This window comes from Myzus persicae, unplaced genomic scaffold (assembly GCF_001856785.1).
Source record: "Myzus persicae strain clone G006 unplaced genomic scaffold, MPER_G0061.0, whole genome shotgun sequence".
NCBI classification, from domain to species: Eukaryota; Metazoa; Arthropoda; class Insecta; order Hemiptera; family Aphididae; genus Myzus; species Myzus persicae.
In genome coordinates, this window is record NW_019103892.1 from 168,702 (window position 1) to 195,600 (window position 26,899).

The window sequence follows — 26,899 nt, forward strand, 5'->3', positions numbered from 1 at the left end:
CTGTCAAACGTACAACACACTTAATGTCTTCACACCGGCGGCGGCGGCGGCGGCGGCCGAGACTAATTGTAAAAGATGTCTTCATCGTCGCCGTAGCACCGCGCGGAAAACGTACAAACACACACACGCACACACGCACACACACAGATGTCAGAATAAAGTGGCTTTACACGTTATGTTGTTATTATATTATTATTATTATTATTATTATTATTATTATATACGAACCTCTCCTTCTCCTTCTGCTGTACAGTACACCTGTGCGAGCGAGTCGTTATACTCATGCCGAACGTGCACGTATATATGTGTGTGTGTGTGTGTGTGTGTGTGTGTGTATAAGTGCAGGTTGATCGTCTGCCGTACAATATAATAATATAATATACGGAGCGTTATTCTCGCGTTTTTTTTTTCGACTTTCCGTCGGAAACGATATAATTATTATTAAATTATTATCGCATTGAGGCGGTCCTCCTCCGGTGTGTACCTGTACACATGCCTGCAGTATTGTGTGCGGCGGTAACGAAAAGGAGAAAAAAAAACGTTTTTATGCATCCATAAAAAAAAAAAAAAATGAAATAATAATAAATGATAATAATTCAACTTTATTTTTTATTATTATGATTATTATTTCGTTTTATAATACAATCGTATACGTAATAATATATAATAAAAACCTTAACGTAAAAACGCGTTTATACAAGTCATTCCGGAATAAGGGATCGATGCACGTATAATGTATAGGTGTATACACGAGAGTACGAAAACGGTAGCGATCAAAAACGATAAGTTTTATTTTTTCTCTCTTCCCGTTCGTCCCTCTTTCGCTGCAGTCCGTGCACCGCGCGACAACGGTGGTGGGGAGGGGGAAGGGAAGGTCTTGTCTACGGAAACAATAAGAAATATCTCTATACATAATATTATATATAATAGCATAATATAATAATACAATATCATAAAATACGTTTGTTCGGACTTGTACACAAAACTATATAGTATAATATAAACTGTATAATGATATATATTATAATTATGTATACACTTATTGCACTCGCGTGTTTAAATTTACAGATATGCCAACGTTCGATGGTTAACAAAAAAAAAAAAAAAAATTACATGGGTATACATATTTTTGTCGACTGTGTATATAATAATGTAATAATCGCTATCATAAACGTGTCTTAACTAAACATTACTTACAAATTCACAATAATAATAATAATAATATAATATATACGACAATTATTATCATATTATATATACAATGTGTTAACTTACAACATATATATATATATATATGTATATTATTGACTAGATTCTTGTCATACTTACTAATGGGCTGTTTATAACGGACGGGGGTTAATATAGATCTGTACAGAGAACAGTAAATAAAAAATATGACGTATTACAACATAATTTAATGTGTGATATTAATCCACACGGGTTCTAACGTATTTTCGCATTTCGTCGTCGTCGATACAGGTACCTTACGGACGGAGTTCCCTGATCGCTGTCATCAAATCGCAGGCAGGTGGTACACGAATATATAATGATTTATCATTTATTGTAGGTATAACAAATAATAATAATAATAATAAAGTGATTGACAAAAATCGCGAACCTGTCGTCGGGTCGAATCTCCGTGGCACTTATTTGTACGATACGACAGTATTACACCTACCTACGGCGTAATAATATATGAAGTACAAGAACGATTCAAACTCGAATGAAAATTTTCGAAAATAATAAAAACATATAAACAAAAATTGAACATGGTAACGTATGTATTATACACATTATATTTTATGTACGACGATCTATTGTTCGCCTGCAGCCGAGTGTTATTATACATAATATAGTTTGTTATGCGATGTACACAGCTGCTGCTGCAGTCTCCAGGATAAAAATCAAATAATTTAAAGAGAAAAAAAACGTAATTTTAAGGATAAATTGTTATGTAATATGATAGGTCATTGATCTGAGATAAAATTGAATATCTAAAAACGTTTACAGTCGAGTCTCAATGACTCGAATTTCTTACTAGCCCCCTGTGGGGTTTTCAAGTTGTGTTTTAGGGAGGTGTATGTAACTCGAAAAATATACAAGTCAAAACATTATGTTTATTGCCTTTGAGATTCGAGTTATCGGGACTCGACTGTATTATTCCATAATATTATTACGTCATTATTATAGGAACCTGCGTTGATTTGACGATGACGACGAACACGTTTATGCCAACCGACGGTGGGAATGTGTGAGGTACGTGGTAGGGAGTTCACACTTTGTTGTTGTTGTTGTTGTTGTTGTTGTTGTTATTGTTGTTGTTGATGTTGTTGTTGTTGATGTTGTTGACGTGAGCGGCGGTGATGCTGAACGGCCGATTGCCGCCGGCCAACAGGGATTCGATACTGAACGGGTTCAGACGACGGGCCTTGTCCGCGGTGGCCGTCGACGAAGTGGTCAGGTTCAGCAGCGGCGGCGGCGGCGACGAATCCCCGTCCGCGTTCGGTGGCCGCCTGTACAGGCGCCCGCCGCCGAATTCCTCGTCCGAACTACAGCTCTCGTTGCCCCGGCAAGCGGCGGCCACTGCGGCCACCGCCGCCGCCGCGGCCGCAGCGGCGCGCGCGTACGGCGGCAGTCCCTCGTCCTCGTCCTCGTCCAAATCGTCATCGTCGTCGTCGTCGTCGAACGTCGTACTGGCGCTCCGCCTGTGGTGCAACATCCTGTGGTGGTGTTGGTGTTGGTGGTGATGGTGCAGCAGGTGGTCCTCTTCGCCGACCACGTCGATCTCCTCGTCGCGGCTCGTCTGTCCGCTGCAACAGCTCGACGAGTCGTGGAAAGACAGATCCATGCCGGCGTTCGACGATCCACCGATTCCATCCATTCCACCGCCGACGACTCCGCAATCCATGTGACCGTGTTTTTTGGCCGCGTCTGTACGAACAAACAAATGTCAACCGTTAAAACTACAAATTCCACTTATTGATGCGTTACGATTCTTACATCGCCACCACATATTATTACGATTTTTGGTTTTTTTTTTTATATCACTTTATAATAATATCATTAATAGGTACGCGATTGCCCCACAAATCTAATGTCGGAGATTCCCATTTGTATGATGATATTATACACAACATAATATTACTATGTACTTGGTCCGATACAAGCAAACTGTCACGATGTAAGTGTTGGGTAAACTATAAGAAAGTAATTCGATGGAAAAGAAAAATCGTCGCAATTAGATTTACCGTGTTATTGTACATCATCGTGAGACGACGATTTTTCCAAACACAAATCGTGATTGAAAAAAACACTCGATTTAATGAAAATATATATATCTGCTATCTTTTGTATATTTTTTCAATGTAAAATTGTGTGTTAACATATTCGATTTTAACTTCGTTATGTTCTATACAAGCAACGGTAGGTACCTATACACACATAAGAGAAAATCGAACATACCAAATATAATATACCGACGCAAACGGTCGTAACTATTTCTATGCGCATAGAACAACATAACTAATACACTCGAGCTGGATATATGTTCCTCGGTTCGCCTCAACGTCATTATAACATATTATTATATTTTATATCATCTATAGAACCGGACAATTCCATTGGATACTGGGCATGGCGCACACTTTTAAAGAGCATTTAACGAGGTCGTTTTGATTGGTTTTTCGTTTGGAACGAGTAACGCACTACGCGCGCCGCCGTAGAGTGGCATATACGTGTGCCATGAGAACATATTTTCCAATAACCGTATCGAAACACATAATAATATTGTACCGGAATATAATGTGCGGTATTCGTAGACGGCATAATATTGTCGACTCGAAGAATTCAAGATGTGTGTATCAGACATCGAAACGGTCAAATTGTTTTTTTTTTTTTTTTTTCATCCGATCGATTCAAATACTGCATTAAAATAATTATACGCCGATGCAGGACGACCAAATGTCTTACATTGTACAACGACATGTATGATATTTAGGAGATATATATTTGCTGTATAAGAAATAAATTCTATTATACGGCGTATAGGTACTCGCATATAGGCTCCATACGTATGTTTCGGACATAGTAAATATTGTGCGTATGGGTTATAATTGTCTACAGATTGCATAACGTTAATTACAAGAAAAATTATGTGTAAAATATATAATGGCTGTTTAAAAACGTACTACTTACAAGACATTGGATACGGCGAAATCGCTGTCGGCCATAATATATATATATATATATAGTACCTACCCATTATTGTGCCTACACATCGCGGTCGGGATATATTGCAATTTATTTTATACTGAAAACACCACTTACTGTTGGCTTGCTGAGACTCCCATTCCTTGCGCAGAGTGTCCAAGTCAACGTGCACCCCTTTGGCAGCCAACTTCCTCTGTTGTCGTTCCAAGCTCTTGAGCAACTTTTTCTGCCGCCGTTCGCGCTCCTTGCGCCGTAACTCGTCCGCGGGTATCGGCTCTCCGGAACAAGTCACCGGATGTGCGTTGTGCGCCGGTCGACCCGGTCCCTTTTTGGTGTGTTCCTTTTTCCGCCATTTCGCTCGTCGGTTTTGAAACCATACCTGTGAAAGGAAATTCGTTGTTTTTTTATAGGTAAGTATACATATACGCTCTTGCGCTGTTGCAGTTATACTATATAACAGTGAGGTGTGTTGTATATTATATTATCTGCCATTGCTCCTTATTCCCTGATAAACTTTCGTGTCTTTCCTGCACGGCCGACCCACTCCATTGCTCCATTTTACATTCCCAAACGCTCTACCAATTACAGTCACAATAATCCAATTTACCGATTGATGCACCTATAGCCAACACCCACCCCTAATTTCTTTTGTAATCTGGTTACCTAGTTCCTACTCACTTCTAATGAACTCGTCATTATTTGTAAATACCGACTACTGTACTTTGGGCCAATCCCGTTTTTCATTAATAAATAAATGTAGTATAAAGAACTATTCAGTGATGCAGCCGAGGACAAATAGAACGAATGAAAATAAATAAATAAACAACCAACAATTATAATTGACCCTACTGCAAAATGGTGAGAAAACAGATTAGGACCCAATCAGTACCTATGTCGGTACATACAGGCAACAATTCAGATAATAAAAGCAAGAAATTCCATGCCATTCTATCATAGTAGATTTATATATTGGCCGACAAGTGCTCTTCTTATCAATTCAGTATAATATTGTATACTGATGAAAAGCGCCCCATAACAAATCGCCTTTAAATTCCATAATAATTCGATAAACATAGATATTTTAAGAAAGCATAGGCACTACGCGTGTGTTCATAAATATAGGTATATACGCCCGCACTAAAGTTTATCGTCTATTTCTCGCCTACGGCATTCGCGGTCCCGAAACCAGAGCGTATTACACCCCAGGGACGTGTTCTGACTGTATGCTCCGGACTGCAACATGGTGGCGTAGATTATTTAACCATACACGGAACCGTTTGTATATGCGCTTTCCACCCCTCGCGATAAAAAAAAAAAACGGCTAACAAAAACCAACCCCCAGCCGGCTGAAACAAGCATCGGGAATGAGGTTCTAAATCAAAATATTGAGCGAGAAAGGGTGGATGCTCCAGGGAACTTATATACGAAAGATAAAAAAAAAAATGCGAATTCCTCGCCCGGGTACAATAACTCTGCGCGGGCGTATAAATATATAATATAATATACTTACAGCCACTCTGGACTCCTTGAGGTCCAACCGCAGGGCTAAAGCCTCCCTCATGAACACGTCGGGGTAGTGGCTGGCCAAAAAAGCCCGTTCCAGCTCTTCCAGCTGCCACGTGTTGAAATTTGTTCTGGACCTTCGCCGTTTGTTGGCCAGGTCTTCCGGACTGCCCGCTGCGCTGTCTCCGTCAGCCCCGCCTACATAAACGTTATCGTAAGTTAGAGTAAACAATTCAAAAACAAATTCATTTATATTTTTATAAATGAACAACTTGATGATAAAAAATATTTTCAACTCTGGGGGTTTTTTTTAATTAAATGTAGCCACATTTAAATTGCCTATAGTCGTGCATTTTACAACACTCGCAATTATATGTAAGGTGCATTGGTGCGGTATTTTTCACATCCGCATATACATGTCACTTGGTACGCGTATGGTATGCACTATATGTATATATATAGGTGTTTCATGTTTATGTTACATACAATTATATATATTTATTATATTTCGTTAAATTTCTGTCTATTTTATAACTAACAATTCATGCATGATACGTTTCGCATGGGCAGTCGAATACATATTTTACATTGAATATTATTTTTGATGATTGAAAATTACAAATTATACGTATAAGTATAGGTACTGACGCCGTCCGGTAGATATGAAAACCATCATATTACGATTCGCTATACTGATTTCTCAAAAAATGTGCTCATCGGTTGTACCTATGTATAGTACCTATATGCAGGTGACAATTAAATTTATTCATGGCACATTGTCATATAATCACATATTGTAAGGAATACATTTTGAAAAATATCGATAATATAATTCTAGAGACAATTATTTATACATATTATAACCTATGCGTATTATACATTTTATGTGCAGCTTGCGCAAGTATATAATATAGTTTGTAGGTGTTTTAAAATAATACTTCAAACCCTCGGGGTTTACATTATTAGAGAATATTTTTTTCACATTCCGGGTGATTTGAACTATTTCGGAAACAGATTTACGCCACAAGGGAACGGTTGTATTTTCGATTACCGAAAAGTTGAAAATTGGCTTTTCCGGAGCCGGGGTAAAAAGTTTGATACACCGCAGGGCGTTAAAAACACACTTTCAAAGTTCTCGAATTGAAACATAAGTTTACAACAGGCGTATTGTTTACGAACCGAAAAACTGTAGATAAAAACTAATATATAATATATCTATATTTTCCCCCTTTGCTGATCAATAGTACCAACGGGAACCAGTGCTGTGTAGTATATATATTATATTATGCAAGCCCGGGGGAAGAAAACCGCATATCGAGTTAAAACAATTTCGCAATCGCGTCATAAATCATGTCCCCGCGACATATGGCAATATTGGCCTGTACAAGAGAGAAAACCGTTTCCACGAGGATTTTTATCTCGCAGCGTGCATGCACTTCAGACGGTCGTAAATCATACGAGAATATGGAAAAACATAAAGACGAGACTAGATAATAGAATCGGGAGCGTGGAAGCAGTTTTCTGGCGGTCTGAGAGGTGGCGGCGAGTGGGGCAAAATTAATTTTCGCCAAAACGGAGAGCCAGCTAGTCCAAGAGGGGTCCTGGAGAGGAAAAAAATATTTGTATAATAACCGAACCATAACCGAACGAATTGTTTTCATGTTACCCCGGTTACCATAACGTTGCAGAGACCGCCATTATGGCGACAGCGAAATTGCGTTAACTTTTATGAATCGCAGCTGAATCTGCCTCGAGCACGTACGCGGCGATTTTCGCTTCCAGAATAAATCTCAAATAATGTAATTGAAAACTGGTCCGTTGACATACTTGACTTAAAAACTTGTGTTACCGCTCTTACACAGTATATATATATACTAATAACACTAATCATAAAGTCCTAATAACATTTTGAACGCGGTACAGTTGGTACGGAATAAAAATATAAAATCGTTCAAGAAAATGCAATTATTTATGGCTGTATATACGCGTGAATCGGTTGTGAAAAATTTGAAATATTTGAATTGAAAAAAAATTCAAAGTATTTCAGCGCAGAAGAAAAATATTGATATCGGGAAAATACGTATATACCTATATAATTGTTTTACAAACATAACATATATATGCTGTTGTAGAGTGTATATAAGTGCCGACCGAGTATATACTTCACCAAGTAGGTATATACGTCATGTTATACGTCATACACTGTTCAGTTGAGTCAACCGAGTTGACCAATGAAACGTCTCGTCTTAAGTGGAAACAAATAATGACGACGACGACGTGTATGAGTATGGGTGTACGAGGCAGCTGTCACACGTCACATTATATTTATTTATTATTTTTTTTTTCCCCGACAGGAGAGGGACGCGGGGGGACGTGTTTCGGGTGGACCGTGTCAAACGGATAACAATTCGTTAAAATTGAATTAACTCGTCCGCCGACGACGGAGACGGAGACTCTCACGATAGGCGCTCCGACGAACCTTTCTCCACTGCCGCCGAAATGGCATCTCTAAAACGAGTGATGTCGTGTATATATAACACACACACACACACACACACACATACATTATTATTATTATTATTATTATTATTATTATTATTATGTTGTGAGACGCGTTATATGTAGGCGACAATGACGATATTATGACAATGGTAATAGAAATAATGGCGACAATAATGGTGATAAAAAAAAAACCCAACAAACAAGACCGAAGGCGACCGATAGGGAAAAAAAAACAAAAAAAAAAAAAAACGGTTTCACGATGTGCGAAACACACGTCGTCGGGCCGCGCGCCGACACAAAAATCTAGGACGTTGGATTTTTATTATCATAGGTGGTGTACATAACATTATATTATTATTATTATTATTATATACTGACGACGGCGGCACAATAACGCGTCTGAGTATCATAACTATCGTTACCTATATATATTATTATATTATATTAGCGGGAAGTCGTAGCGCCGCGAACGGTCTGTACAACTATATATATATATATACAGGTCGGTAGGATGGCAATAATAATAAGGCGCCATCCTCGTCAGACGTGCGCAATCGGCTCGACGTGTGGAGAATTTGAAATTTGGTAATTGTATATGTACCATATATATGTGTATAGGTACTATGTTTGGGGTTTTGACGGTATATAATACGATAGGCACAATATATTGTTCATACATTATATAAACGCTAAACAGTTACCTATATTTTGCACCTTTACTATATTTATAATATTGCGGTATTAAACATTTTAAAACGATTTCGTATTTTGTTATTAATTATTACCTATACCTTTTATAATACTATGCCTTGCCTATATATGCTTCAATTATAGCTTTATAGTACCGCCTATATTTACAGTAAAGGATTTATTAAAAAAAAAAAAAAGAAATATTGACACGATATATATGACCGTTGCGTGTTCCTGGGTACCTATTCGCACATGCGCACAAGTTCAAAAGTTTTTCCTAAACGAGACCATCGCACAGTGCCGGGTAAAGTGCATAGCGGTTTTCGTTGTGGTAAAACACAGCCATTATTACACGTTAAACGGATCGTCTTGGCTATCATCCGGCCGGTACGTCGTGCGATATTCTCTGCGAGTTGGAGCTCGTAATAAATTTCGGATTCCGTACAGCCTTCGCGAGCGTCGATGTTTGGCAACTTTGCCAACATTTATATACACACATATATATATATATATATTTATACGTATACGGGCCACTGGCGGGGGATAGATAAAGTTAGTTCACGGGCTTCCATTACGCCGAGGAGGTTTTTGATTAAACAAAGTTCATTTGATAGATGACGATGGCAAACGGGTATATATATATATATTATATGACACTGCACGAGTCCAATTAAATGTGAACCTTGACGACATACCTACATCGCTGAAGATCGGCTTTTATGTGCTCAAAATGCTAAATCCACTGCGGAATTACCTTAGAAATTAACACGAACGGCCACGAGTACTATACATATTATAACGTATATGGTACACGAGCTTTTCATTTTCATCCGTAAAGTAAACTGTTCGTGAAAAATGTACAAAAAACCACATTTCAATAATTCTTATAAAACACAATATTACACATCTTCGCGTCTCCAGTGAATAATTATTGAAGAATATCGAGGCACGTTCATATGGGTACATATTGCAAATGGTGAATTTTCGAAATAAATTGGTTAGTTCGATAATTTTACTCTAGGCGTTAGATACGGGGGTGTGTGCAATATTTCATTATTTTATTTTTATTGGGTACGCCCGTTGTAGTTATGTAGGTATACAATAATGTAGAGGAAACAGGTTGTTGTAAACTCCCAAAATATAACTGTCCCGAAGTACATAAACCGGTAGCGATATTATTATTTAAACACGAATATCTTTTATTTTATTGTCGATAAAATTCACGTGTCATTTTTATTCAGACAAATCTATTTCCACTGTTTTATTTATGAATAAAAATTAACATGTGTATAATAAACATTCTAACAAAATAAAAATACGCATTGCCCACAGATTATACAGTAAATACTAAATACACATTATACCCGCGTATATTATTATTAGGTACTGTAAGTGTTTTACTAAGATATATAATGCATAACAATTACTGCAATGTTACAAGCACGCAACCGTGCGAAGCGTTTTTGCGTGAAAACAAACTTTCTGAACGGGTATAATATTTTGTATAATGGCCTCTTTTAAAAATAATAATAATAAAACAGTAGTTAGTGTTGCTATAGTTAGTACGTATATTATATAGGTGTGCGTTAGGTTAGGTTCTACTGCAGCAAGCTCCGGTTGAACGCCGTCACGGACATTTTATTAAACGACAAATGATAAATTTAAAACATTTAAAATTATCAGCTATGTGTCGAAATTCAGTAAACCAATATAACATTTAATAATATACCCATATCATATATTATTGTCTGTATATAGTTTTCTACTACAAGCTCGCGGCAACGGTAGACCGTATTGAACGCGAATATTGATTCGAAGAAAAGTTAATTGAAAGCTTTTTTTTTTTTGACGTAAAGGTACTATAATGTCGATTAATGGGTTTCGATTTTTATACCGTCTTATACTTGAAATTATAGTAATATTATTTTAAATTCGATTCTCGAAGAATGACTATATTATGACGTGTACCTTTATATGCTTGTTTTGAATGTTAATTATTTCGTTAACGGAAGTCTCCGCCGTCGCCATATGGTCAAGTAAGTATATTATATACACGTATAGGTAGGCATATGCGGCACGCAGGTAATCGTCCCTTATAATATATATATATTTATATAGAGGCGTTTAGTAAAATTTAAAAATATGATTAATTTCTACGCGTTTGTCGCTGTACAGATAATAATTGTTAGCTCCCCGCCGGAACGCGTACATTATTTACTTTACGTAAAAAAATGTGTTCCAGATGCCTAACGACAACGTCTTCGTCGTTTCGTATTATAATAACAACACGAATAATTGAGTGTATCGACGGTATCTAACCAACGGATATACACGCGTATCTATACAATATATTGACTCCCATCGGCCACCTGTGACTTACGCCAGCTCCGTCCACTTTGTGTATCGGTATGGAAAATAATATTATGTATAAAATATATAGCAATGTTAATATAACGATCGGTAGTATTATACACGGGGATGACGGAACGGCGGGGTTAAGAGGGACAGAGAAGAGGGAGCGTGATTTGAATTGTAATTTCCTGTAAACAAACCACCGCCGCCGCCGCCGTCGCCACCGAGTCCTAATTCATTTTAATAACGATGTATATATATATATATGTATGTGCAGTACTGCAGTAGTGGCGGACATGACGGGAACAAGGCAAGGGGGGAGGGTGAAGAGTTTTATGATTACAACCCAATTACAAAACACAACTTAATATTATACTAGTAATAACCAACAGAGGGTGGAAAAAATTGCCACCGCTTTCTACACGTTTATATTATATAGGTATCGCAGTGATCGGTTAAAATGTATTTTACACTTAAAATTTAATTTCGCCGAACAGCTGTTCGGCTGTTTTTCGAAAAGTCGAAAATAGCATACACCAAAATGCTGTAGTCTTATTTATTAACATTTTCATTCCTATTTGTATTATTCTTTTATAAATTGCATTTAAAAAACAACGTGCCGTTTTAGTTTCGTACAATATTTAAGATGTACTTTAAGACTGTGCTGTTATTGGATTTAGCGTATACAACAATATTTGAAATAAACGTCATTAAATTATAGTAACTTCATAGCTATGTTGCCTGATTTAAACGAGTGATTGTATAATAGTGCCCCTCGAAATCACATTATATCATAAATAATTCGAATCATATTATTATAATTGTAATAAGATATCTTAAATTGCTGTCTGTTTCCGCATGTTTTATTTAGTATAGCTTTTATTTCTATAATGCAGTTTGAATTCAAACATTGTTTGCCCTGGTCCGTGTTACAACCTATATCCCAAAAAGCAAATTAGGCCCTAACTAGGTTATCATAAATGTTTTGAATAAACAATGTTTAATTAAGATGCGTTTCGGGCAGTGTCTGCGGAAAGTAAATCATATTTTTTTATCTATTAAGTAAATGATGTTTGATTATTACATAAAATATTAATGTTTAGGTCACAATACATCTAGGTACGTATTGTTATATCGTATTAAGGTTTGAATAATTATAATTTAATAAATAACGAATATAAGACTAAATTACTTAATTATTATATAATGAGTTTGAAATATTTATTTTTCATTAATTTTATAATATATCTGTATACACACAATATTCTGTATTATATTATTATATATAGATTATGGTGATAATATATTGTGAAATTAATCAACGTATACAAAACTACTGTACATAGACAGCCGTAGAGAATATGTTATCGCATCTATAATAGTATAACATACCTACAAGCTATCATTCTTAAAATAATATAAAAAAAAAACAATTCAGCTCACCCGTTACAATAACAGTTTGCAGAATTATAATTCAATTATTTATATGATACAGAACGTATATCATTATAACAAGTCTTGAGAAAACGTACCATGAAATTGTTAGTTTTTTAATTGTGACCTGTGAGTCCCTTAGGGCTGTAATCGAAATAATGAAATCAAATACTAAGTACATATATACCGCGACAAACTTGTGTATAGTGAGCATATAATATATTATATGTGTAATGTGTATCTATATAAAGTGCACAAGATGTATAATTAATTTTAAAATTGTAACTACATCGTAAACAAAGCGTGTAATAGATATTATTATATTATATTATACGGATATATAGATTTGTGAGGGCCACGGGGGTCGAGTCCAATCGGACAAAACTTTAAACGATTTCGATCACAATGGGCGATCATAAAACCATATTGTAAAATAGCATTATACAGTACGTATTACATCAAAAACTTTTTGATCCAATTCTAAGTCTACCCGAGACTCTGTCCGGTATCTATATTGCACCATAATAAGGAGTAGCAATCATTTAAAAATACCGACACACGGTTAATTTATCGAATCGTGTTTTGTTATTAATTATTATTAGCGTTATTATTATTGCGTTTGAAAATTATTATAAAACACGAATCGAATAACCTTTGTATTGATAAATATTTTCGTTATTTAATTACATGTTAATCAATTAGGCCAGCTTCAATAATATAAATACACCTATGTATATTATAATATGTAATGCAGGTACTGTACCGCGCCACCGCAAAATCGATAAGCTGCGTGTATAGAGGTATATAAGTATATATTATTATTATTATAATAATCTCTGTGTATAATGCTATGATATAATTAATATACTTATGTTTTAATTGAAACGAACCGATCAGCTGGTAAACACAAAGAAAAAAATTATTTAATAAAGGTGTGTTTGTTTCTTATTAAAAAAAAAATAATAATACAAGCTAAATAGCCTACATGTATTCAAACTCGGGCGTACACTTTGCGACCTTTGATCTCCGTTCTACGAACTTCTTCTGATGAAAGTTGCCGCAGATAAAATAAAATAAAAGCCGTTTCTTTACTGCCTGGCTTAATCTAATTGCGACTAATTAGCAGCGAGTTTTCAATTTCCTAATGGGTCACCGGAATTCGGACGGACGGCGGCGTGCTGATAGCGTTTATAATATTTTTCAAATATGCAGGTTTTCTGCGCGGTTTTCGAATGATTATGTAAGTATAATATTACATTATTCTTGCGGTTTACAAAACTCTTATGTTATTATCTTGGTCGTCTTGGAAAAACATCTGGTAAATTACATCATTATAAAATAAAAATCCGATATCCATCAACAACACGTTCCAAAAATGATAAATTTATCGTATTTATTCGAAAAAAGCGTCATAGCTATTGAAAGATGTTGACTACGATAAAATTGTAAGTACATAATTAACGAGAATGAACTGTAACATTTACCTCGATAAAACAAAATTATCCACATGGGGTATAAAAATATTTTGTTTTCGAACAATAATTATCATGTAGGTAGTAGGTAGTTGGGCATTATTTAGAAGACCTACCCACATTTATGAAATAGTAAACATTTTAACGTCATAGATACCTTCACATAAGTGAAAAGTCATAGTGTTAATTTAATTTTGTAACTACAGTTATATTACATGTTCAAACTGGTACGTTTAAAATTGTAATTAGGTATATAAACTTTTCAAACATTCAGAGTACCTTTATACATTTGAAACACTCGCCAACGTTTATGATACATATTATTATCTGTTCAAATTTAAAACAAGTAAAATCCAAGTCGTACAAACTGTATCACATTTTAACAAAATAACACTTATAGAAAAACATTTTACACAAACAGTATTAACACCAGCTACAATTCATGTTTAATTAGTTTTTTTAAATTAGTTTAAAAAAGTTTTTATTTAATTTTTTTTTTACAACGCTCTATTTATTACGAAAAAATCATGATTGCCCATTAGACAACTATTTTCAGAAATTTAGTTACAATACTTTTGATTTATTAAATGTTAACTGTCTTAAAGAATAATAACCTTTCAGTTTGATGAATTTCTTTCAAAAACCATAGCAGTGAGCATTTAAAGTTTGAACAAACGAAAAAAAAGTTGTATTTAAGCTGATGTTCAAACTAAAGTTTGTGTACAATGTAGTTCTATAAAACTATAAGAGTATAATATAGGTAAAATAAACAATAGCATTGGGTTTATTGTAATATATTTAGGTACTCAATGATAATAGAGTTTTTAAGACTTATGGTTTTAAGTGTTTAATGAATTATTATAAACGTAGGTGAGTTCTATTTTAAATGTATTCTTTGAATCTTTGAAAAGTATATATGGTTATATAAAATTGTAAAAGTACCGCACTGACTCTATGACTGCATTGTTACAAAATTAAAACCTAAAAACGGTTTGGATGATATAAAATATTGTTTTGTATAATGCGACTTCAAGTGAAAATGAATTTGTGCGTAAAATAAATATTATCAAAAACATTAATACATTTCGAAAAAAGTTTTTATTATTAAAAATTCACTTAGTATATATAGGTTTGTATATACCTTATATATTTTATTTCTTAATGTCCGAGTGATTAGTAAAATGCAAGACCATACAAAACGTTTGACGGTAGGTAGGTTCGGTCCTATATTAAATCTATAGGTATAATAGGTATGCTCGATAAAGTAAATATTTTATAACGAAAAATTTAATCCAACAGGTTAAACTAGTTAGTAATATTTGGACAAACATCTTATTATAATAGATGATAAAAAAAACCGTTCATGACTCGGTGTGATAATTGTTTTATCCGATGTGAAATGCGTTTTCAAACGCAGGAACGGGGAAAAAAACGAATATATATAGGTACTTCGAAATATAATAATGAACCTCGTGCGTTTGCATTCAACCGCGTTAGGTCTCGTGGCCATAATAATGGACAATATAATATTGTAATATAACGCAACGGTTTAATAAAATAACCCGTGAAACACTAGACTGTGTAATTATTACTTTCAATGACGGGCCGTTTGAAGGCGGACGTTTTTCGCCTCTCGCACCCGTATGTATATAATATACCAGAGCTATATACACAGTCCATTTCTGACGATGTTATTACCGCGTTATTTATATACAGACATGATATTATTATTATAAATGCAGCGACGGTGCAGGGTGCAGGTAGAGTATATATATATATATAGGTACCCACGGAAGAAGGAAAAAAAACCCGAAACGAAATTGAATAACGCCGCTGCAGCGTGTCCTATGCGCACCCAATTTGGCCGGAGAGAAACGCGCCCGGAGCATAAATCGTCCAGCGATCATTCACGATGATTTTATGTTATAATAATATGATATATATACTTGAGCGTTGTACTTATAGGTTACCAAACCTATGTAAGTGCGGTATATATGGACGATGGAGCTGCGTTTGCCCCGACTATGCCGATACGAGAGCTCGTCATCTCGGTTTTGTGCTCCTCCTTCAATTTTTTTTTTTTTTTTTTTTCGTGATCGCCGGGATAACAATATCATAATATTCCGAAAACGAAAATCCGCCCAAATAACAGGACGTCTTCGACGAAACGCACTAACCGTCCAAAACTCCATCTCCGTCGGGATCTATAGTATACATATATTATCATGTACAATAAATTATACGCCTATTATATAGGGATTCGTCTTATCGGATTTTTGTATTTATTTCGGCGCATAAAATGTATATTATTTTATACCTCAATGGGTGTACCTAGGCGGCAGTAGGTCCATTTCGATGGTCGTCGGCCCATCGAGACCTAAGTGAATATTAACATACTACAATATACTCGTGTTATACATGTATACAATTCACAATCGTTTGTTGATATGGTAGCTCGCCTGTACATAATGATATGTATAAAGTATATTATATTCTTTTTTATCTCTCGTTTTCAGTCGAATGCTGATTGTTGTACCGACAGCGTAACTCGATAAATGTTATCGATTTTCGTTATTTAAGTGATCCGTAAAAAAAACGTACCCAATATAATATGTTTTAGTCGTCGGTGTACGCAGAGTCTTACACCTAGACCCAATGGCTACACAGATTAATTAAACCTCTATACGGGCTGCTTGCTATGTGCATACTATATACTGATATCGTACAACTCGTGAAGAATTTTATAAATTCGATTGAAAACGAAACGCAGCGATCGCCTTTCAATGTCGTCACACTTGTCGTATGGAATCATATCATTATTTATGTATAATTGAATATTATACGATCGAAATTATTGCTCAAATCCTCCGCTCCTTCGTACCCGCTCCCCTATACACAGTATTATATGTCTTTCCGCCGAGTCCTTCGCCGCACGTGTAGGTATCTATACGCATGTGCATATAACTATAACAATAATTATTATTATTACACATACATCGCTGCTGTCATTCATATATAATATGTATAGAAACGGAAACGTGACTCGTGCCTGCCACGCGTGTGTTGTCCACGTATTGTGCGTAGGTAAGGGCACGCACACACACACACACACACACACACACACACACACACACACACACACACACACACACACACTGGTGTGGTCACAAATGAATTGAAATATCAGCTTTACGTGACCGCCGAGTCGGTATGGCGATAGTACCATTGTATTGGTTCATAATTCGAAATACTTAACCCGTAATAACCGCGCTCGAGTAGACGTGTCGCCGACATCATCATAATATTATATTAACTGCGGCGGCTGCTCTCCTCGAGAGACGATTTTTCTCGTTAAGAAAATATGACATACGCACACACACACACACTCACGCACGACGCACAGATTTTCAATTGGATTCGAGCGCAAACACAAAAGACAGTGCCAGCGACGTCACACACACACACACACACACACACACACAAATATATATTATCACGTTTGTGTATAATATGCACGCGCACGAGATTATATCAAATATTAGGTCTAATATGACCTCCGGATGGACGACAGCGAAATTCGTAACGGCCAGGAATTCTCGAGTTCCATCAGGCGCGTGCAGTGTGTGCGTCGAGATTTTCTTCGACGTCGCGTGGAAGCCTACCACGAGGATCACACATCCGTAGACGACTCTATACCGGGTTAATACCTATGATACTCAATACTCATATAGCCGTGTCGAGGTACCAACTGCGAGCTGCATCCTCGACAACGTTAATCGAATATCAATGTGCAACCATCGAACAAAATGTATCGATAATCGTGAGATAAAAAAAAAAATATTACTAATTATTATTAATATGATAACTATTGTATAGGTACGTCGAAGTGGTACAATGGTTTTCGGCCTTTTTGAATATTATTGTACATAATTATTCCATAATATCACGACAGTGAGGTGTTGCAACGCACAGCTGCTCAGTATCAAAGATTTCATATAGATAGTACATATTATCAAATAACGTGTTATTGTACAAATCATCGATGATTTAATAAATTAATATTGTTATATAAGTATTATTTTTGTTGTTGAAAAAAAAAATTATTTTTCAGTCCTGATACGAACGGTTTTTGATAAGCTAAAAAATTATATTCGATTTCACATGCAAATAACGAGAGTTTAAAAACGATGCTGCGCGAAAACCCGCGGCGATTATTCACAAAAACAATATTCGGTCGAAACATTGTGATATTATACGTATAATAATATTAATGTATACATTCAGATTATATATTATTATTATTTTAGACGGTTTCCAGCTAATTTCTAATCAATTTGGGTGCGCTCAAGACGGTCGTCAATTATCGGCATCATTAATCATAATATTATAATCTCCCGATGAACGTCGTTTCATCGACGTTTTCTAAGAAACGTGTGCACATAATATATGTATACACTATTATTCAATAATATGTTTACCTATGTGTTAATGTTAAACCGTGTTTTCCGCCATAATATCTGGTGTTTAATATATTATACAACAAAAAACCGAGATGATAAATTAATAATAATAATTATAATTATTTTTATTCTATTCGACCATCGTTTGGCCTATTGATTTTTATTTCTTTCAAATCAATTCAAACCTTTGATCAGACCGCTTTTTTACCGCGAATTGGCATGCGGATCGATTGCTTTATCGCTCGTCAATGTCAATCATCGTAAATACGAACACACGATTTGAAAAAAACCTTTTGCGTTACTATACGAAACGCGCAATAGGCCGTCGTACTGATCATAATTTGCACAACATAATAATTATAATATATGTTATGCGTAAATCTATCGATGACCATTGACTGTATTGTTCGACAGAAATGCGTAATCGTTTACCCAATAACAAGTCTGTTTTTATTCTTGGTAATTGGTTATGCATATTGTTATCATAATACCCATTTACTTTATCCGAGATGTTTAACCGTTAATTTAATTAAAATTTTTGGTTTTTTTTTTTAATAATATTAAGTCAGCTTATAGGTAGATATATAGGTATTATTATTCTACATGTGGTGGCGGTGTCGCGGAAGTATTATTGCGAAAGTATAGTTCCCGAGACGCTGTCGGTTCGAAAAGAGAAAAAAGGTATTATTGTATTTTACAATATTCTATATAGAACCATCAATAACTATTGGTTCGATAAAATTAGTAATTAAAATATTATAACTCAAAGAACAGTATACAATTATAAATAAGCATAAATTACTGAATTAAGTATATAATATATATACGTATATATTATAATTATTATAAGCCTGGTATCACGATTTTGTTAAATTATTAGTATACTTTATAAATATATAATTAAATTCTACAGATTAAATATAAACCATTATTTGAAATCACTAGTGCGCTAATTACATCATGTGTTTTTCAATGTATTGATAATATTTTGCAATCTAGTAGGATCCATTATAACTCATTAAAAATCAACAAAACTCAATCAAATATAAAGAAATTTGCATAATTCATGGATATAGAAACATATCGATGTCTATATGAGGCATAGTAAAGTAGGTACATTATGCAGAATGTAATATATAATATGATGAAATATATGTACCTACCTAATATTCGCAAAGTCTCGAATGCAGTGTTAAGGTTATTAATATAGGTAAATGTTAAAATTTGGGGGCTAAATTTTATATAATAATTATATCTGTTCTCATAATTATCCTTCATTTATATTATACTCGTAAATATTTAGTCTCGAATATTCGTGAAAGTCCGTATACATAGGTATATATAAAAAGGTAAGCACGATCCTTATTCATCAATGTGCAATGATATATATATAGTCAACTGCTGCGTTATAATCACCTATATATTTGAGAGATAAATCGATGAAATATAATTATTACTCGTCATGAAATCTATATGTTATCACGGGGGTTATTACCGTCGAACACCCCCTCCATATTTTTTTTTATCGAAAAATATAGTGTGTACGCTGTTCACATCCACATGATTCCGGTGCCTACGAAATATGCAGTTGTCATAAACTATTATGGTTCTATTTCATATTGATTTCTACGTTGCTAAATATGAAGATTGATGTGCGACTACAATTTTAAATGTACCCCCCTTGTTACATTTAACGCCCCTAAAAATCCTGGCTTCGCACTTGACCGCACGCGAATGTGTGTGCACCTATTTTAAGGATTAACACCATACGGATGAGTGCCAATATATATATATATATATCATAGGTGTGTACAATCGTGGGCAAAATGGGTATTATATAGCATATCGTCATAACGATAATAATAATTGTGTTTAATAGCTGCCGCACGAAAAACGGTTAACATTATTAACTCTTAAATCTCCCAACACGTTATTGTACACATACAATATACAGTACTATGTAGCTATTAAACTATGCAGTTCTATGTATATATATATATATATATATATAAGTATATAATGATATAGGTAAACCCGAGATGTGTATATATATATATATACGTTTAACTAAACTATATAATACATGTAGGCAAGTGTACATCATATACATATAAAGGGGGTTTTATTTTTTTTATTAATATATAATAAGTATATATATTATGTGTGCATATAATATTATAGTATAATGACCGGTTACATATATAGGTGCAAGCGGCGTACATATCATAATATATTATACGCGTGTAGCGTTTAATCCGCCGATCTGGATGAATTGTGCCATATATATTTTATTAGAGGTTATTTACCCTCGACCGCTGCAGTTGGTAAGTGTTTAACATAATACCTATATATCTATGATATGATGACCATCGTGTTCTTTGGGCCTATACGCATAGATTTGAGCACTCGTGTTTATGTATATATAGTGCCCTAGACCCTACGGTATACCTACCTATAAATATAATAAATACCTACGACGTGGCTATATATATATATATATATATATACATAGACATAATATGTATATATAATACATTAATGCCCATTGCAGCGTTGCCTATATATATGTACAATGAGCGCGTTATACTATCATTATGAGCCTCCAGAGACTATATTATATCCAAGGCAAACACATTTAGAAATCAATTGGTCCGTGTAAATTATATAATAAAAAAACGAAGGATTTACATTATTTTTTTTTTTTTTAGATTATAGTAATTTGATGAATCAATAAAAACGTACTGGTTCAGACTTATAGTTTCTTATACACACACATAAGGATATTAAACATATACCCGTAAATACTGCTATATACAATCAAATTTTTTCTAATTGAACCTCATAAAAAAGATAAAACTGAAATGTTTAAAATCAATTTAGATTTTAGAGCAATAACAATATAACATAATAGCTATTAAAGTAGAAAATTATTATTTCCTTTATATAATTTCTATACACATATAATAGCATGTAATAAATATTAATTATATTTATTTGATTTTGGTACCTATGCATACGGTATTAAAAAAGGAAAAATTACACGTTCGATAACACAGCAAAGGTTCACATTATAATATTATGTATAGTTGAACATTTTTATCTGTTAATTATTTCACCGTTCGTTTATATTATAGCGAACGGTTATGATAGTTAATTGTCAATTACCAAATATAACAAGAGTAAAACAATATTAACATTTATAGTTGAGTAATTATATAGCCATATCCGTGTATTATTTGTTAGTTAATTGATAAGGTAATATTAATGTTATTTGGTTAATTTTTAATCCGCTATAATGGAAGATAAATATTCGAATGAAACAAATAATAATAAGGCATCACGTAAATAAGGTTACACCGCTATACCACGCTATATATACCTATACATATACTGATTATAACATCATATTAAAATTAATGATATAATAAACTTATTTGATCATATATATAAGTCGTAAAAAAAATAATAATTATGAGTTGTCGAATTTGTAAGGCATAATAGTTTCTTTTTTAATTTTATTATGATTTTGGTTTATTATTTTAGTACCTATAATCATTACTGTAATGAAATGTTTTGATTGTTTTTATTTCCACTGATTTGAACTATATAACTATTATTATTGTTTTATGCCTACTTTTGATTATTAAAATACGTGGAAAGAGAGATCAAATAGTATTTCTTTTGTACCTAAGTGAAAATATTTTGTGCAATTCATAACAAAATGTACCTACATTTTTGTAGATAATTTTACAAAAATAAATACCTATGCTCCCAAAACATCAAAAAAAAAAATGTATATAATTTATAACATAGAATATAGTTTTTAAATTTATAATTATTTTTTAAACGATATAAGTATGTTAATATTTTAATTTTATCATAATTATTATTTGGCGATGATTAAAATTTAAGTAGGTTATACCTATAGTAATTATAGATACAAATTTATGAATAACTTTGTCGCATAGGTACCTATATATGTATATAATTATAACAAGGTTGTAATGATCACATTTGCAACGAAATTAAGTAACAGATTTTACTAAAAAAAAAAAATGATTATATGAATAATAATGTTGATATTATTAAAATTAAATTTCATGTAACAGAACTTGATAAATATTTTTGTTTGTTATTTAAGCATTTTATCCCATATATAAAAAAACCAAATATCGAATGTTTACACAAAAAAATATGTACTTATATTAATTACTGCAGATATATTATTGTGGTGATTTTATGAAGATTAAATTGTCAAGATAACCATTAATAAAATAAAATATATAGGTATATGTATACTGATGTATACCTAGGTACATGGGGCTATTTATTATGTATATATACATGGTAGATAGTAAATCAACAATTATTTGGCAGACTTTAACCTTCGCACTAAACGATGTACCTACCTATATAATAACAGTGTTAAAACAAATCTATGAGTATTTAAAATTGCAGGATTTGGACATAACTACCTACCTATATTTTGCACACCTGTCTTACAAGGGAGCACCCTTCCGGTCGTGTAGGGTTCCCACGGTCAAATGATATAGGTACCTCCACATAATAGTATAAACGATCACATGATGCACACTTATATAACTGCCCCTTTTTATTTTCGGATATTTATCGTCACGCGATTTTCGTATTTATCGTTATAATTGTACATAAAAATTGTGCTTTTTTTTAAAAAAAAAAAGACTCATATACATAATATACATAGATAAGTGTATAGGTACCTAATCGAATTCGAACATATATAATGTTATATCGGTAAAATATATAAACCTATCTATATTGCTTTATATATGTATATTATATAGGTACATAAGAACCCTGTATAAATCAACTATTAATGCCAACCAACTATATAATAGTACATTATACCATTAGATTTTTGTTTAGAACATCAAAAAAATATGTATATATAGATAACATATAATATATTAAAACCTTAAAAGTTTTCCCGATATCAATGCACCCGTAGCTTCAGAACTTATATATCACAAAAAAGAAGCAACTGCAGTATAAGTCCTCCCTCATAACTAAGTACCATGCGATTCAGATTTAAGTATACTATATGTGTGTAAGTAGGTACTCATTCAAAATCATAAAACTATTAAAATTCAATTCAATACATTCTGTATAGTAAATGCGCTTCCATGTAGGTATCTCCTGAAATTGAAGTAAGTACCTCATTCTGATTCGTGTAAAATATAATGAGTTTATTTTCATTTATATTTGACTGTGCGTTTTGAAATAATAGGGTTGACTATATGTACGAGTATTACATAGGTACCTAGATATTTCCTCATGAAATTGGAATGCTCTTAAAATAAACCTAAAGGTGTGACTGCAATTATGTCTATTATATACGAACTTACAAGTTATTCATTATCAATTTCATACAGGGATAATTGCTCATCTAGTTCTATACTGTTACTAGGGTTACTTGCTATTTAAATCGATGTGCATATTATTATGTAATATCGTTTTGTGTTAATAATCACGCGAACGGGTTGAATTAAAGCATTTTTCGTGAGGATATAGGCATATTATAATAGCTAGCTATTATATTTTCAATTTTACACGCTAATAATTTATTTAAATTACTGGAATTCCAATTGATTTTTAAGATTTGTAAACATTATTAGAATAGTTCTAATTTAATAATGATATGTTTTTAATAAATATTAAATCATAAATATCATAAGACATATTTTATAGGTATTACACTCATCAAATAATAATCGAATCCATTAAACCTAATAAATTCAGGTACCTACCCTGCCGTCATATAATATTGCTTCGTACGTGCGATTCGCAGCTTAAAGTTAAGTTATAACCATCCTGATATAAATAAATCCAATATACGTATAGGTACATATTTTTGTTTTCAATTTTATACCGATTCTCTACTGGAGTATTTATCTATCGGTTACTCGGTTTATTATAATTGTACAATTGGTCAAGTGTTATCAAAACATCTATTTAAAACTATAGGTATACGTATGATATACGCACACCAATGATACAAAATTGGTGAACCATTGAGGAATGGGCTCGGTAGAAATGCTTCTTTACAAATTATATAGTATAGGACATAGCTGGTATTATATAGGTACCTCCCTACAACAATTTTTTTGGTTTTTTTGTGCTTGTTGCAAGTATATACCTAATATTACACCTATAATGATTATAATACGTAATGATAATAATTAATTATATAAAACAACTAACCTTTCTTGGGCGATCCGTTTTCGGAGGCACTGTCATCACTATGATTTCCCGACATATTAATAATCCTGTGCTGTTGCTGCTGCTGAAGCTGTTGTTGTTGCTGCTGCTGCTGTTGCTGTTGCAGCAGTAATTGGTGCTGCTGCTGCTGCTGCTGTTGCTGCTGTTGCTGGTGGTGCGGCCGTTTCTTGCCCGCGGGTTCCGAGTTGGGCCGGTGGTGGAGGTGTTGGTGGTGTTGTTGTTGCTGTTGCTGTTGCTGGTGTTGATGCACTGCCGCGGACATAACGTGGCCGGCGACAGTGTTGTTCCTTGCTGCGGCCGCGGCCGCGGCTGCAGCGATCGCGTATCGCTGAGCGGCCGCGTGCTCGACGTGGTGCTGCTGGAGGAACGGCGAGAGGCCGGCGGCCGCGAAACTGGCCGCGGACGCCATGCCGTGCGGGAAACGGGCAGCAAAGTGCGGGAACAGAGGATGCGGCGGCATCTGGACGCCTCCTGTACCGCCACCGGCCTGTTGGCCAGCGCCTCCGGACGTCGCGCCGGCCGCACCTCCGTAACTGTTGGCCGCGGCCGCGGCTGCCGCGGCGTACAGCCGTAACGACGGGGACGCTTGTCCCGAGTCCAACACCATCATTGCGCGGGTAATACGATTGTATAACACTTGTACGAGAATAACAACGAAACAAAGGACCGCGAAACGGCGGTAACGGCGGTGTATGGTAAAATGTCTAATATTATAAAAATCACTGCAGAGTCGCACGGACGCGGAGACGACGAACACGAATACGACGGCAACGGCGACACTGGGCAGACGACGACTACTACGCGGCGACGGCGACCGGACGGTTGTGACGAAGCGCGGCGCGACTGCAGACGAGCGCACGGTACGGCATCGGCGCGGCTATTAAATATAGTTAACACCTATTTTTCGGTGCCTCCGCGCCGGCCCGCCCCGCCCCAATACACGCGCGCACCACCGCGGCCGCCGCCGCCGCCGCAGACGGACGCCACGGGCACCGCGAACCCCATGTCCCGTAATGCTACAAGCGCGCGCGCGCGTGTGTGTGCGCGTGTGCGTGCGTGTGTGTGTGTGTGTGTGTGTGCGCGCAGACTAAATTGCCGGGTAATGATGGCGAGCGGTTCCCCCACCGCCGACGCGGCAACCGACGCCGCCGTTCATTGATTCGTTCGCTCCGGACGCACACACGCCTCGAGTGGCCTCCGATAGACACGCCCACCGCCGCCGCCCGGGACGCCGGGGCGGCCGCCGACGCGTCGGTTATTACCCGATGTATAGCACCACGCCGCCGCCGCCGTCAAAGGGACCGCGACGACGACGACGATGATGATGCCGATAATAATATTGTTATTATTATATAGTGTAATAATTATCTTCAATTTGTACTTTTCGGTAAACGAGCCGAAATATTAAAAACCCACAACACCGCATATAAGTGGGTACCCAACAAGTCGGTACATCATGTGGGTATATAGGTATATTATATTATATATAAATAGTTTACACTGTTATATGTTATTATTACGTGATGAGTACAATATATACTTATAAATTATATTATTATATTAAATGCGCACCTTCGTGGGAAACTTTAACGAGCCACTGAGACGGATATATGTATTATTGCAGTATCACTGCGCGATCTCAATTATGTCATCCCTGCCTGTAAATGTATATATAGGAAGTATGTATTTAAATATATATTATTGATGCTCTCTTACGTACACAAGTTTTGCTGGTCACAGCATATGCGAATAAGTACCCGAATATGGCTATGTGGTGTACCTATCACCTGTCTTGAGATCGTTTTAATCTGCAGTCATGGTAATTTACACGATATAATATAATAATTGCAAATGACCACATATGTATGTAATATTTATATATACACAGTGCAGGTAAAACGTATATCGTCTGTGTGCCTTTTAATATATTTTAGAATCATTTTTCGTGTGTTATATATGTAGGTTTGTGATGTGTATATATTATATTCGATTCGGCGGACTGCGCCTGCAGAAATGTAT

General features: G+C 35.0%; 1 protein-coding gene across 1 annotated transcript; it reads right to left on the reverse strand.

Moving 5' to 3' along the window:
- Positions 1-1,299: 1,299 nt before the first annotated feature.
- LOC111036009 (myb-like protein I) lies at positions 1,300-25,768 on the reverse strand. Its single transcript, XM_022317873.1, has 4 exons — positions 24,863-25,768; positions 5,720-5,910; positions 4,327-4,588; positions 1,300-2,931 (listed from the first exon to the last, which is right to left on the reverse strand). The coding sequence occupies exons 1-4, from the start codon at positions 25,488-25,490 to the stop codon at positions 2,273-2,275; spliced, it is 1,740 nt and encodes a 579-aa protein (XP_022173565.1). The 5' UTR covers positions 25,491-25,768; the 3' UTR covers positions 1,300-2,272.
- Between the last annotated feature and the right edge of the window lie 1,131 nt (positions 25,769-26,899).